Source organism: Melospiza melodia, chromosome 2, assembly GCF_035770615.1.
Source record: "Melospiza melodia melodia isolate bMelMel2 chromosome 2, bMelMel2.pri, whole genome shotgun sequence".
Taxonomy (NCBI): domain Eukaryota; kingdom Metazoa; phylum Chordata; class Aves; order Passeriformes; family Passerellidae; genus Melospiza; species Melospiza melodia.
The window spans coordinates 84,547,180-84,563,765 of record NC_086195.1 but is presented as its reverse complement, the minus strand read 5'-3'; the positions used below and the strand labels follow the sequence as shown (position 1 = coordinate 84,563,765).

The 16,586-nt window shown below is 33.9% G+C and overlaps 1 protein-coding gene across 3 annotated transcripts in view; it reads right to left on the bottom strand.

The window, feature by feature from the left end:
• Positions 1-16,586, bottom strand: part of PDS5B (PDS5 cohesin associated factor B) — a 106,932-nt gene that overhangs the window by 46,914 nt on the left and 43,432 nt on the right. For all 3 annotated transcript variants that reach the window (XM_063149145.1, XM_063149147.1, XM_063149146.1), the window contains exons 9-17: positions 13,869-13,984; positions 12,062-12,156; positions 9,628-9,773; positions 8,576-8,727; positions 6,764-6,877; positions 5,209-5,290; positions 1,970-2,018; positions 351-490; positions 160-275 (exon numbers count right to left, since the gene is read on the bottom strand). In XM_063149145.1, coding sequence (XP_063005215.1) covers positions 160-275; positions 351-490; positions 1,970-2,018; positions 5,209-5,290; positions 6,764-6,877; positions 8,576-8,727; positions 9,628-9,773; positions 12,062-12,156; positions 13,869-13,984 — 1,010 coding nt within the window. The remainder of the gene's footprint in view (positions 1-159; positions 276-350; positions 491-1,969; positions 2,019-5,208; positions 5,291-6,763; positions 6,878-8,575; positions 8,728-9,627; positions 9,774-12,061; positions 12,157-13,868; positions 13,985-16,586) is intronic.

The window sequence follows — 16,586 nt, the reverse complement described above, 5'->3', positions numbered from 1 at the left end:
AAAAACCCCTACACAGAGTGAAACAGAAGAAAATAATGCAGGTCACCAAGCCTTAAGCCACATCCACCCAGCCTATTACTGCTTGTGTTTAAAGACAAAGTAAGAAACCTCAGTTTCAAACTCTGTGATCTATGGCAAACAACACATACAAAAAAATACCTGATGGATTCAGTATCAATGTGCACAGGAGCAATTCTCTCAAGAAGAAACTTTATCATTTCCAGGAAAGGATTTGTTGGTTGCTTTGGATTGCCCAACTTCTTTGTTATTTCCCTCTGAAATATAAGTTGTGATTAAATTTCTAATCAATTCTATTCCAAAAATATTCACACTTTAAGAGCAATTCTTACCACACATCCTTCAGCCTGTTTGCAAGAACATGTTGGGCTAACAAGCATTTCTAACTGACTTCTTATTTTTTCATCATCTTCTAGAACTTGTGTGAACTTTTTCATGAAATCTTGAGCTTTCCCTGGATCAGGAAGGTTTCCTTTAAATAACAGAAAAAAGTTCACTATTTATGCAAATTGCACAAGTTTGGAACATCATACAAACCACACAAAACCCAAACCAAATGAACAAAAAGAAAAACTACAAAAAACCCCAAACCATAAAACACCTCAAAATAAGCAGACATATCTATGAGGACACAAATTTATACAAATTTCCTTTGGCTAATTGTTTTCCCCACCCTTCACACTCATTTTTCAGCAGGTCTAGTTGCTCTTGCTAATGATATTACTAACAGTTGAAACTGACCTCATACTGTAAAGCCTGAACTCCACAAGAAAATATAATCTGTATACAGATAACCCAATGCAACAAGTGTGAAAAACATCAAAAAGGGTATTTTGCTAAAGTACCTTTTAAGTAAGCATAAGCTTTACAACAAACATTCAAAAACAAAAAACAGCATTTAAAATGCATTAAGGAAACATAAGATTTACAACAGCTTAAAACATTTAAAAAAAAGGCATTTAAAATGCATTTCTTCAACTACATCCTCATTTTATGTTTATGTTTTATATTATAGCAAGGCAATTTCTTGGCAAAGGACTAGTCTACTATTTAAGATGCTTCATATTTTTTGGTCCAGATAGTGTTAAGCAAAGCTGGTACAGAAGGTGGTGTAGCACTACAGGATGGTTGGTTCAAAACAAGCTCTATTATGATTTTGTTTTGCTGTATTGATATTTTTTAAAAATAAACTGAGAACTAAAAGTATGAGGAAAAAATACAAACCAATGAAAATAGATTAGTATCATGGCCAATGAAGCAACACAGTTCATTGTTTTTCCTCTGTATTTTTTCAAAAATGTGCAGTCTTATGTAGTTTATTTTTTTGCCAGAACCAATGGCATTTTTTTAAAAGGTGGATTTGAAAACAAATTTTCAGACTCGTAAAGCAAGTTTTTCTTCATACTAGTTTTAATGCTATTGGCATGGTGGGCCTGGAGAACAAAAAGTGTTGCTTTTGGGATGGTGGGTATTTCTTTGTCAATAGTTCAGCTTACACAGAATTTCTTCAGCTTTTGAAGTGCTTTCCTTGCTAGTGAAATCCAAACTCTCTTGCATTCCAATGACATTTACAATACTAAAACCTCCGAAGAGAGGTAAGTTAGTACACAGCTTAGTAGTTTAGTTAACATCTATGAATATATACTCTATAACAAATGTTAAAATAGACATTAACACCTAGATCATCTAGACCTTGATTAGTCCACAATGCAGCCAAAATGCTATGTGATAGGCTTCATGACTGATGTCTTCTTACAGCAAGAGAGTAATTCTGCTTAGTTGCCTTCATTCTTAAAAGCATATTGCTGCCTCACGTTTATCATTATTTGCTTTAGATTTTATCTGCTGCAAAATGCTTTTTTTATAAACTTACCCCAAATTATTTTAAAGCAAGAAAGCAATATAGTTCTACTGTAGTTTTGAGACACTGTAAATACTTTCAGTGACTTACTTGTTATAACCATCACTTTTGAGAATATAGCTTTACTGCTGGCATCTGTCTGCAAGTCACAAAAGAAAAATGGATTAAGTAAAAAATTTTCATTATTTATTTCCATTTGAATATTGAGCAGGGAAGATTCCAGACTGCATTAACAACAAGTAAGCATCCATTCTGCTAACACATCAATGTGTTAGAAATCAAAAACCACCACTGTAAATTCAATGTAGACACAGGAAGTAAAAGGTAGATCATCGCTACAGATCAATTACATAAAACACTTTTATTACTTTTCAATCTACCATATAACTTATGAACAGCATGAATGGGCTATCTGCAGTGCGTAGTCTCAGAAGAACACCATCATTTTCAGGACTCCTAGCTGTCACAGCTGAATTCACATGTTCAGACAAAAAAATTATAAAAGACAGAAATCAGATATAATTTACAGGATTCAAGTAATGCTATCAGCAGACACAAACTTCCCATATTCGAATCTCTTGTGACTCAGGGGAAAACAAAAACTGTACTGTGGAATTTCTTTCACCCTGACTGTTCTGGTCTCCTAATACTACCTAATCTTCAAGTTCTGGCTAAAGCTCCCATCAAAAAACATTGAGCAAACTACTAATAATTCAGCCAAAAGTCAAATACCTGAAGCAGAAGTATTAACTTACAGGAGTATAACTATATTGAATTACAACAGATTAAAGAAGTTTAAGAAACATTTCCTTTAAGAAAATCTGCTGTGGCACTTGATCATAGTGCTGTGGCACTTGTACATAATTTTGCATTCATCTGCAGCAAATGAAGATTATACTCCAATAGACACAAAACAGCAATCACCCACTTTTCTACATACGAACAGGGAAGGTTATGTATTTTATTTCCCTGTACACCACTGCAGAAGGAGAAAACCAGAGGAGCTGTGATTTATGCTTTTGCTCTTCAGAAAAGTAACTTAAAGGTAAGTTTGATGTCCCTTCTCTCTAGTCAGGAGAAATTATGACCAGCAGCAATACAAATTTCCTTAACACATTTCCAGACTCCTCAATAGTGCTTTGTCTGAGAAGGCCTTGAAGAGGAAATAAGGAGGATGCTCACAGAGTTTCAGTAAATGGCAGAAAGGTAGACTGGGAAGTTCAAAGACTTACAGTTACAGAATAATGCAGGTTGGCAGTGACAACTTTAGGTCACGCAGTTGAACTGCCTACTCAAAGCAGGATCAGGTTTTGCTTCAGGCAAACTTCTAGTTGCATTTTAAATATTTACAAGGATGAAGATTTTGCAATATCTCTGCGCTATCTGTTCCCATATTTGATCACCCTTACTGCAATCTTTTCTTTTTTCTTACTACCTAATCAAAGGTAACATCTGTACACTATTTCTTTGTGGTAACATCTGTACACTATTTCTTGTCCTATTCTAGTTTATCTCTGAGAGTTCTCACATTGCCTACACTTGGTACAGGGATAACAACCACAGGAGAACAAATCAACAACTAAGCTATAGTGATTACATGAAGAAATTAGACAGAAGTGAAAAAGCACACAAAAACTCATTTTCTAAAAGGTTACTATTTGATCTCAGTTTTGCTTCCTGAAAGAAATAAATGTTTACATAGCTCTGAATTGCTAATGAATATTTGTCTCAAGATTAGTACTTGGACTGTATGTGATAGTCTCAGGTGCCATTGCAGGCAGCAAAAGTGTTGCATCAGGGAATTTTACTTAATTTAGTATGTCAATTTACACAAAGTTTTACTTATTTATTCTGGTATTGAGAAATAAAAGCAAACAAACACTTCAAAGAACAGCATTCAGCTGCCCCTCAGATACCTCTCTTCCCTGCTCTGCTCTATCACAAACCATCTAAATTCTCCCATGTAGTCTTGTTATTCAAGAGAATATCCAAGTGTAGAGAACTAGCATTTAAGAGCAAAAAATAGGAAAAAATCCAGATGGACAAACGCAAACATGTAGAAAGCATGCACTGTGTCTTGAATGCAATGCTTACGCTGGCATCAAAACTTTCCTGGTAAATAACCGCATTTGATATTTTACAACTGAAAAAGAACTTTTACAAGTTCTGAAAACACAAGGAAAAGTTGAAATTTCACTTTCAACTGAAAACTAGAAAATATCATGGAACTAGCTCAGGTATTAAATGCATCAATGTTAATATTAAATGCATCAAAGAACATTAAACAGTACATGAAAAGCATTTCAAAACAGTCACCAAGATACAATGAAGTATTGTTGTGCTAGCCTTTACTGCACTTAGAACTTTATATTGCAGCATGTTTTTAACACACTAAGTCAAAATTATTAATTTCATTGCAGTATCTTTTTATTAGCAGGACACTAGCATGTCTAATCCGATACTTTAGATATTCCAACCACACCGCTACCCACTCTTCCTGGTTCAGGCAATTCCAGCAAATGGATAATCATTAAATTTATCTCAGTACAAATATAGACACACACGGAAAATAAAAATCACACAATGAGGCACATAGAAATTTGAGCATGGCAACATTTTCTACCCTATATTATTTCTGTTAAAAAAGCATCAGATCAAACTTCTAGCATTAAAGTCAAGTTTTAATTATATTTCAAAGCATATCAAGAATTTAGTTTTATAATTCCCCTACCCAAACATGAGTAAGAATATAGATGTAACTAAAACAAACTGAAATTCACTTTATGAGAATATCCTAAATGCTCAATAAATTCTCATTTTTCCCTTCAAAGCAAAATCTGTAAACAAGAAAATTACATTGTAGTCTGGTATCTCCAGTACAATATTTAAGAAATTTCTGAGAGGGAAGAGGAATGAATAACCTGTTGGGACAAAAATATTCCAATTTCTTCAAAGTTACTAATCACATGTAAGATAACAATTTAAGAGGGTTTATATAGGAACTTATTCTTAATTACTTGATTTGGCAGTCAAAAACAATATGCTGGTTTCACCCTGTTTCAAGAGCCAGAATAGTTCTGGCAAGATGGAACTCAAACACTAAGGCAAAACATTTTAGAAATTTCTATAATACCCTTTTCGTCTTCAATTTTACAAACACTTTGTATACACATTTCCTTCAGCAAATGAGTCTAATGGAGTATCAGTTGACTTTCACAGTATTTTCTATCTGCTATTACAAATAAGCTTGAGATAGCAAAAAAGGGTAAAAAACAGTACATTAACTAAAAATGCATATTCACTGGGGAATAAAGATTAGTTGAACTCACTTTGGGTTGTTTTATTAGATCAACTAAATCCTTTACTTGATGTCGTAGCAGATTTTGACATTTCCACATTTCATTCAATGCTCTAAAAATAGAAAAAATTAAAAGAATTGTCAAAATCATATGTTCAAGGAGTAACACAAATGTCCAAAATTAGTCTTTACAGTCTTTTCAATTTTAGACTCAGAAATGTACTTATCACCTCAACTTTCACTGAGTGAGCAAAGGCTAAATATTTCCTAGTAGGATACCATGGAAAATAACTTGGTCATATTAGACTGAAACGAAGTTTCATTTCAGATGCTTAAGTACACTGCCTTTTAAAGAAGGAGGAAGTAACTAATCACTTGTCCATTAAGAACTCATTTGTACAAGCCTGAAATGACTCTTCTAAAAGCATACCAAGAAGTAGGTTAAAGCAGATGTTTAAGATTTCTATCACCAAAACAATGTTTTTCTTGCAGACAGGAAGCAGCTACTAGATGAATAAATTGTGAAAAGTGGACATGATTAAGTTTATAAGAGATGCATGAAAGATACTCAGCAGAATAGAAAATTAACACACTTTCCAGGAATAGTAAGCCATATAAATAGAAGTCACAGACACATTTACAAAACTTATGGAATTCACAAGTGAAAAAATAATTTCTGTATAAATAACTGAACAAATTATGTCTTTAAAATGAGTACAAGAACTGTAGAATTCAGAAGTTACTTGTTGCCTGAAATAACAAGTAACTTTAAAGAATCCATTATGCATTTTTATTTAGCCTACACTAAAAATTACTAGAACAGTAAGTTTTTATTTTTAGTATACTATTAATAATTTTAGTTTGTTATAATTGCCATATCTTTGAACAGGCAATACAAGAAGTTAAGGGGATTCAAACATCAGTTTTTGTAGTATTAGAAGGCTTTGGGATCTTTTAAGGCATTCATTCATACACAAAGCCTTTTCTAGTCTCTTTCACAGGAAAAAAAGACCCTCTATTTGATTTTCAAGAGACTGAATACTACTACATGAAAAACAAAGTAAAACTATCTAAAATCAATCCAACTGTGAACATGACAGCAGCATAACTGCTATTAGTCAAATTCAGGTGCATGTACCCATTTTAGGCTGGAGAAGGCACATAACACAATAATAACAAAGGAGGAAAGACAAACAATTAACTTCTCAAGACAACTTGGCTGCTGCAACAAGGAGCTTATCAATTAAGAAGTTGTCAGGTAAGATTTAGGGCTGATCTACCATATCTGTGTTATCTCTTTGCAGACATGACATGGCAAGTCCTCAAGCTTCTTTCCAGATCTTTAACACTATGTTTTTTAGCTGTTTATGGTTGAAATGTACTGCATCTTGTTAGAAAACATCCTGTAAGTTTAGGGGTTTTTCAAAATCTCACTTGAAAAATAGATGCTATTTCTACATTCTGTTTTCTAATAGTTTATAAACTATTTCTGTCCACTGACTTAGGCTACTGATAACAATTCAGAGCTACTTTACAATACCATTTTATCAAAAACTATTTTGCAAGCAGTAAAAAGCAGCACGTACTTCACAGCATTTGAATCCAGCGTTGCATAAAGGTAATACAAACACTTCATCCGCTCGTTTGTTTCCAAGTTATGAGGGACCATGTACTGAGCAAAAATGCGTTCAACAAGTAACCTGAAAGACAGGATTAAGACATTTAAACTGTGCAGGAAGAACACAGCCTGGAACTGTTGAAACATCAATTCAAAAATTCTCAGCCCTATCTAAACATCAGTTATAGCAAAAAAATTATGGAGATATTCAAAAACCTAAAGCTCAAGTTAGTTGACATAATTCAGCATAAATTAAACAGAAAATTTTCATTATAGAAAACACAGTGTTAATGCTGGCATGAGGAGATTTAACGAATCTCCTAAAATTATCAAAGTCAGAAGTATTAATCTAGAAGAAATCAAACAATTCAAGAAAGATACTAACTACCAACCCAATAAGATGTTATCATTTAATTTCATTACAAGTCAGTATTGGGATAAATTTATGAACTGACCCAAATTAATTGCCCTAAAATAATACTGCTACTACTAATAATAATGCTTAAAAAAAAAGAAATATCATGTTGATTATATCACACAAAATCATGAAGCCCAGAAGGAGAATTCAGATACCAATTAGAAGAAGCTGACTTCCTTCCACCCTTATCTGGCCCCTTCCCCACAGGCTGAGTTTATCCCATGACTTTTGCTTCTGCAATTTAAATGCAGGTATATTCCCAAGGGAATTATTAAAAGCTTCAGTGTAACATGAAGCTCCTTATTTGGAAAAAGGAAGAGAGAGGCTTGAGCCTGACAGTTACCTAGAAAAGACTGAGAAGAAAATAAAAAAAGAGAAACCAAGCCCACATGCTACTCCTAAATACCAAGAAGTCCAAGACTGAGGTCCAATACTGAGATCAGTATTAATAGAATGGAGCAAACCATTAGAAACAATCATGTATATTTATGCTGGAAAAGAAAACGATACTCCTTATACACATTTGGAGCAGATGATCAAAACCCAAATCCAGCTAGTTCAAAAAGTTTAAGAAACATATCCACAGGTAAGACTGTATTTAAGGATCCAGACAGTCCATTTCCACAGAACTATGAAATAACTACTTGTTTTGAAGGTAACTTTTTGAGGTTTTGCATCTTTGAAAAGACTTGTATGGGTTTGCAACGCCATTAGTACCCAAACACACTGTGAAGGCTCATTTCCAAAGCCAACACAATGACCTTGATTAGTGAAGGCAGAGCTGTTCCCAAAAATGTTACCCATGTGCAATCATCTCTTGTTCAATACCAACAACTGTATACAAGGCTACAGCTGGTATGACAGAGGCACTGCTTTCATCACAAAACCAAAAAATTCACAGCTTCTCTGCTACAGAAACCTAAATTTCTGCAGTGTGATATAGCTTGCCCACTGTCACGACATATGCTATCTTTGAAACATACAGGAACAACATGCAAATCTAAACCAACATTATTCAAGCAGGTTTACCTCCTAAATTTTAACATAAAAATTAACACATTACTGATATTTAAACAAAGATCCCCTCTACTGAAGCAGTGGAAAAGTACACCTAAGACCTGAGAAATATTCTGACCTCTCACACCCTTTAGAACCACTTTTGGCCTTCAAATAAGAAATAATAAAGTAGAAGAAAACAACACAGGTCAACATCTGGCTGCAGCTATAAAATCAAAATCAAAACAAACAGGATTATCAAGATTCCTCCTTCTCATCAGCACTGGAACACAAAGGAAAATCAGATCTTCATAACAAGTTATAACACTTTGACACTAAATTGCCCACCTTTTACAATTAACTTACCGGTCATCAATACTGTTTTGATAATATATATGCAGAAGTTTATCTTTGATCCATGATATCTGTTTTGCAGCTTCTTTTCCTGCTTCTGATTGCAATGAATATTTCTTGTATATCTGTGCAAGTCCCATCATAGCTTCCTTCCTCACCCTCCACTTGACAAAAAGAAATAGCAGCCAGTTTAGCCGTTCAAAACTCAAAACTGAAAAGACTGTAGAATTTTCTGTTACGCATTTCCTAATCTACACCAAAATAACATAATTTAATTCACAAAAAAGTTGAATTGAGTTCTTAGTGAAACAGTTTCTCATTAGGATGTATGTTGCATCACATCTATTACACTAAACCTGTCAACACCAGTAACTACCATAGAAGTATGCCTCTTGAATTTAGAATTATTACTGATTTAAGCCAACACCCTTTCTCACACTCCATACTTACTATCTGTATTTCTGTTATGGCTGAAACAAGAAAAAGCATGTCACCAAATTAAAAAAAAGTAGGCGATAATTTTTAAAGTTCACCATCATCAAATGGGTTTACTGTGCTTTAAATTAAGTAGCAAACCTCATAGATTTTACCAAATAATGCAATAAATCTAAACTGAAATTCAAGACTATTCAAATTTGAAAGCTACTACCCTGATTTGCAGTCTTTCAATGATCTAATTAAAAGCAGGTAATTTGCAATACATGCAATACATTCTGAAACCTGCTTGAAAAAATTTTTAAGAAAAATTCTAGAATGTTTTACAAAGGTTTTCTTTCATTCAAAAGTTTTACTGGACTAGACAACTGGAACAACATTGTTGGGTTGCAGCCAATTTAATTATTTAAATCATAAATAAAATACAGCACAATGAAAAATGTAGCATTCTAGTAATGGGAAGAAGGTACCTCACTAAATAGATTTCATCAAGTTTTTTTGCTTTATATTGGTTTTCATTTGTAATTTAAAATCAGTAGAGTATTTTTTAGAAGTGCTGATTTTAAAGAAGGTGAATATTACAGCTTAGAAGTATAAAACAGCTATTACCAATGCTAATTATGTCTTACCCTCTTGTCCAGTGTCCTTTCTCTGACGAAATTTAGCAGGTGATCATTGACAAGCAGAAGATCTTTCTTAGCAGCAGTAACTATGGATACTATAACATCATGCCGTATGGCCTCCTCAGGATCATGTGACCTTACTTTCAGATATTCTGGGGGGAAAACATGAGTAAATGTAAGTATACAACTTCAGCTACTTTCCCCACTAGACAGAAACAGAACAATTATTTTATTCTGTTTGAAGCATCAGCACTAAGAAACAAATAATTTTTTTCTAAGACCAACTGGAATGTCAGTAAAACTTCATATTTGCTTAGAATATTAAAGATGTATATTACTGGCATTATTGAAATAAGAATTATGTGGCTGCAATTTTTTTTTATTATTTCTTATAGAAGTTACACTATGTATACATTAGCAACTATCATAACCAAGCAGGACTGGAGCTGTAGAGTAGAATAGACAGTGCTTGAGAACTTACTAACCACACCACATACATTTTAAAGTCTTACACCAGGCTAGAAGCTACTCTCTTCTTGCAGACTCCATGCCTTTTGGCTCCTAGAGCACATTAGTTGCACACCTGCTCACAACTTCTGTATTATCCACAAGGAATCTAGTTCACCTACTCCAGGAACACTCAACAGTATAAGCCATGTAAGCATCATAAACTGGGACAAATCAAGAAATACTTCAAACTATAATGCTTATTTAGACACATCATAATTTATCCATCTTAAACAATTTTTCTAGATTATTCTGGTACACTGCTACTCATTCACTAACACCAAGAATCTCACATTATCAATGCCTAACTGCTTTTACATGTCAAATTTGTTAGCTACCTATTGTCAATTTAAAAAGCTGACAAATAAAATGGCAAAGTTCATTTATCTTTTTAGCTGTATTTTAGGCTATTTTAGAAGCACAAAAGGGTAGGAACACCCTAACAGAAGTTAAGATTGCAGTTCACTGCATACATCAGTGCAAGGCTGAGAACTTTAAGAAACTTTGCAAATTCAAACTTTATTTTGAATGAAAGAACCAGAGGTTACTATTCTGTCATGACTATTCAATGACCAGTGAAAGTTTTCAAGTCTCATCTGAAACACTGGCCATTAACATTACCAGTAATAAGCCCAAGTGTCAAAAGAGCATATTTCAAAATAATGCTTTGCAGTTATGAAGACTATGAAATTTTAAATTCAAATAAGCCTTTTTAAAAAAAACTACTGTTTCACAGGAACATAAACTGAAACAAATGAAAACCACTGCCATTACACAAAACATTCTTGTCTCCAATACCAGTGAGCCACAGAAATTTTTAAGCTATTTTGCTTTGATAAGCACTGTGGGGAGAGAGAGGAGGGGCAAGCAAAATTATATTTCCCAGAGGAAACCATTAGAGGGGGCACAAAGTCTTTCTGCAATGTAAAAATAAAATAAATTGAAAATACAATTCTGATAATTAAAAATGAAAATATTTTCAGCATTCTATTAAGGAAAGACACAGAACCTTTTGGGTTTTTTATGCTGGCTTAATTCAGAGTCACAATATATTCTGAGTTGGGAAGGGACCCACAAAGGTCATCAAATCCAACCCTTATGGCCCATATGGGGATCAAACCTATGACCATGGTGCTCCATTCTCCAATTAACTGAGCTAATCTCTGGATAACACTGTAACTACAGGGTGACTCCAGCCTGTCTCTATTTGTGTCCAATTTGACAAATACCCAGCAAGCAGGAGAGCAATCCCATGCACTTTTAAGTCCTTTTAACTCCCTCCTTAGGCCAACTAGGCAAAGATATTGACTCAAAAAAACTACATGTAGGAGTTTGATGATCAGGGGAAGATACAGTCTACAAAGCAAACCAACCAATTCTCATTAATTACATGTGGTTTTTTATTAAGACATGGGAAGCAGCAAATACTAAAGGCTTCCATTGATGCCAGTTGCCTTCTTCCTCAAGAGCTTCTGAATTTCAGGCTGTGTTTGATCTGAAGGAGATGGAACTGAGAAGTTGTGGTCAGTTATAAGGACTGTTATGTTTTAGACAGTGGCTGTATAAGACTTAAACATTTCAGCTTTGTGGAACTTAAGTCTCCCCTAAGCACCCTAATTAATAAACACCAGGACCATTAGGTTAGGCAGGCTGTCTTTACCTGATCCCATGGTGCTTAACTTCAGCAGCAGTTGGGAATGCAATGGGAGTGCTACTGTATGAGAGGGAGAGAGATCTCCCTAGAGGAGGCATTCTTTGTGTACAATCCCCTCAGTCTGAGAAGCAACACTGAAGGCAGGGACTTGACTTAGAATTCCACAATCAATCAGGTTCTGCACAAAATCTGACAGCTTTACTTGGGATTACAGCTGGCCTTTTTGACTCTTCCAGTAGTCTTAAAAATGGTATTTTAATGTTATAATGAAACTGATACCTGTTAAGTCCTTTGCCAGATCGGGGTGGTTCATAAGGCAATGACTTGCAAATTTGACACACTCAAGGCGAATAGGTACGTGGATATCATTAAACCTGGTTAGAAACAAGACAGTGCATTACAACTACAATTCCACTTCTACCAAAGCAATCTGATAATTTTTACACCATATCAAATACTTCTGAAAATGTTTTTTATGCTTCCCACGCATGGTTACAAGCATATAGCATCCCTGACTTCACAGTATTAAGTACACTGTCTTTAGCTTTAAAAAAAATTCTCATATTCATTTGTTGATTCATGTTAGGAACATGAAAAGAATTATCTTGTCCTGGTACACATTGAAAACTCCCAGGCAGACAAAAAATTATTAGAAAGATATATGATATATTTTAATTCCTTTTCTGTAGTGCTACACCTAATTAACCATGAGAAATGTATCAGAAACTCAAAATTTTATAAGACTGTGACATTCATCCCCTCCTTGTACTGCATGACAGGCAACAAACAAATGTGTATTTAGTCTGCTACAAATTTCTTCTGAGATGGATCATTTAATTGGATTTCCTTTTGGAAGACTGAACTCAATTTGATGCTTGGAAACTAGTATTTTCACATTTTTAATTATTATACAAGTAATTTTATAATGAAACTGTTGGTGCAATTAGTTAGATTCAATTAGAAGATAACTTCCAAAATTAAATGCATTTTCAAGCTATCCTCAAAATCCTTGGCATGAAACAACTTAAAAATGTAATTTTAGAACACTGTTGCTATTGAAATATTTATTTATCAAAATAGATATCTTAAATAGATTTTAAGGAATACCTGGTTTTAGTAAAAACTAGTTATGTTTTCAAAAATCAAGAGATTTTTATGAATGCTTCCTTCAATAACACAGCTATTATAACTTTGTGAAAATTTTATTATAACTTGGTGAAAATCTTTAGAAGTGGTAAATGCATATATGTGATCCATAACTAGCAGAAAACAGTTATTGTGAACAAACTGCACATAAGCACAGCGTAACATAATGAAGCATTTTCCTTTGGGCCCAATCAGATGTGGTTATTTTTGATGACATTTCATGTTTTAAATAGTTAAATATTTTCATGCAAAATACCTTGCTTCAATTAAGTTTCTTCGATTCTTAAAAGTAGCATTTCTTTGAGGACTCTGCTTTTGATGATTGAATGCTACATTATAAACTATGGCATTTGCAATAACTCTTTTACTCAAATCAAAAATATTTTCTTTATAGTAGCCAAACTTGAGTTTCTCATAATTATAAGCTCCAGCTGTATTTTCTATCTCAAACTGGCAGAATATTTCAAAAAACAGGAAACTAAGTATGTTTGCAGCATCATAAATACTACATACTTTTTTAAGGTACTTCTACCATTAAAAAAAATTAAACTCATACACAAAGACTGTACATAAAAGCCTCAAGAGCAGTTTTAATATCACCTAATACTAAAAACATCCTTTGATGCTGTTTAAAATTAATCCATCATTGAACAGTTTCACTTGTGAAGAAATTAAAGTATTCCTTTTTCTTGACAATGGCAACAAAGCTAGTTAAAAAAATGAGCATTTAAGGAGATGATTTGTAAACGTTCACTCTGTGGAATGACAGATGTGGAAGATATGTGTAAAATTGCTTCAGCATTATCTGCCAGATCTCAGATAAAGCAGCAGGAGGGAATTCAGGCTTAGCTGCGTCACTTAAAAAAAAAAACCAAATCAAATGCATTTGACTTCATTGAATATACTTCCTCCCAGGACAGGAAACTAAACCAGAATATACCTCCCCAGGTAGCACTGCCAAAGTGGTTTGTTTTGAGATGCCAACTCGGAATCCTTTGCCCCAAACATTTTTGCTAGAAGTTTTACAACCTGCAGACGTTCTTCGTTGTCATTGCTCTGGAAAATGAACAGATTTTTCTTAAAGTTAAAAGAAAAACTAATCCAAAAACCAGAGTTCTGTTTTGTACAGTTTTTACACCAACGCACTTCCATATTTCTAGAAATATCACAATACAGCTTAATAGACTTCTCTTATATACAAAAGTCTGTCAAGGCAAAGGCCCTTCATTATTTTTTTGAGAAGACAAAATAATAAAGACTGTGAAAATGAAGAACAATGTTAAGACAAAAACCGCTGTGAAAGAAGCCTGGTGAAAAATACATCTTTTTTACACTTATTTACTGTTTACTGATTGTTAGGAAATCTGATCTGTGCCTGTATAAGTTCAGACACAACACAAAACTTACAAAAGTCAATCTATGCTTGTCTGGTATACAGTTCTTTAAAACAGTGCTTAATTGCTTAATTAAAAATATTAGTCAAAAATAGCAGTTTCCAGAATACAAATTTCTAGAGAACATCAGATTAAGTACCCAAGATCTGAGATCCATAGGATGTGTCCTTTATTTGAGCCTATATTTAAAACTGCTGAAGTACAACAGATAGTCTTCCTTTTATATTGAAAATGAGCACCAACAGTAATAGTGGAAATATACCAGAGAAGGCCTTGTTTTATCACTGTTTTGCATCACATTCTTTAATTCAACACACAGAATATGGACCTTAATGCATACTTCAGAAATGTATGTTAACATTTGTGCAATTAGTGTGTACTTACTGTTCATCGTATCTTTTTCCTTTGTTTATTAAAGAAAAGGGAGAAAATCTAATTGGCTGCAACAATTCCTTGAAAATGGGCAGCTAAAATTAATTTCTATTAATTAGGCCAGATTATTGCTGAGGTGATATTACTAATCCATTATTATTCCCAATTTTTTTTTTCTGGTAAAAGTTAAGAACTGTGTAAAATACTGGGTTTTTTTCCTAGCATCTCTGAACTCTTATAAATTCAACATCCCCTTCTGAACATGAACAAGACATAGGAGCACAATATAGCTGTTGGAATTCTTTTATACGACACCACAGTTTTAGAGACAAACTATTTCTCCTGACTCAATACCATAAAAGGGCTGAAACGTTTGCCAGCATGTCTTTAATTCAGAACCCTAGGAACAGTAAAAGCATTTGTAAAATCCTTAAAGTAACAGAGCAAGAGAAGTGAAGGATGCACTAACAGTGATATATTACTACATTACAAAAGACTAACTCTTTGGAATACACTTTAGTATTAAGTATTCAAAGCACTAACAGCAAACCCATCAGTACGGTTTTTTGCATTTGACTAATTTTTTTCCAATTAACATTCACATTGATATTACTGAAAGCATTCTACAACCACCTCCTCTTTATCTGCAATAAATAATAGTTTTTTCTTAATGAGTTTCAGCCCATTATGCTAAGAATTCTTGTTCTGTGGGGCATAGTTAAGAACTTCTAATTTCTTTTTTTGGGCTGCATTAGTCCAGCCTTCATGACTTACATCCTATCCTCTCTTGCTTAAACAAAATATTAAAATACTAAGCATCTCTGAATTTTTTTAGGGAACTAACACAGATTCAGAGCAAGACAATCCAGAATGTAGAAGAAGGAGCCAGGTGGAAGAGCTGGGAGCACACTAAACATTCACCTACTTAATTATCCAGTCAGAAATATAGAGGAAAAAAATGACAACCAAACAGAATAAAACAAACCCACAAAACAACAAAACCCTAAAATATCCTTAATTAATTAGTTGCAGAAGAAGCTTTTGCTGTATCAGCCACTAATCCAATTATAAGACAACCCACTTGTGTTTCTAGTCCTGTTGTAGAAACAACAAATACCTGTGATTATGGACCTTGGTAAATAATTATTTGGTCCCTTCTAAATTTTTTACCCTGATGTTGGCTTCCCTGAAACACGTTTATATACACTCCAAGGGGTAACAAAAATAAACCTGCACTTCCTATTGAATGAATACATTGCTGCTACAGTTTCTCTCCTTTATTCTACTTTAATCTCTGCTCTTTTTCTGAGGGTGATAAAAAAGGCATCAAACTCTGAAAAAATCTTAATCTTTCTCCATTCTGTGAGACACTCTGTACTTGAAGAGTCAGACCCTTCACCTCTTAAGTAAATCCAGCACTCTAATAGTGTTCCATCATGACTTGTCAATACAAATTGACACCAAACATGGGTATTTTCAGTTCCCCATACATGGTCCCAGCACATAGGCAGTTGCTCTTTGGCCTAGACATTTGAGTCTGTCAGCAAGAGAAGCTGAAGCCAGTCAGATTGTTACCACTACTGAGTCCAGAAGACTAGGCAGCACTCAGGGCCTGGAGAGATTTGGGAATAAGAAGGGGACACGTAAACTGAAACTTCTGAAAATTTTAATTACCATACCCAGGAAGAAAGGCAGCTGTAAAATAAGAAGTCATCCTTTTATTGATTTTATTCATTACATCATATTGGTTTAGTAAAACAGTAAGATAAAAGCCTAAACCCCATGACAATTATTTCCAAAACAGTCTATTCATGAGCTTTCCATTCTCTGAACATTTAAATGTTATTTGCTTTCCGTAACAGAAATTCCTAAAATTTAAGTATGAAGTTTGA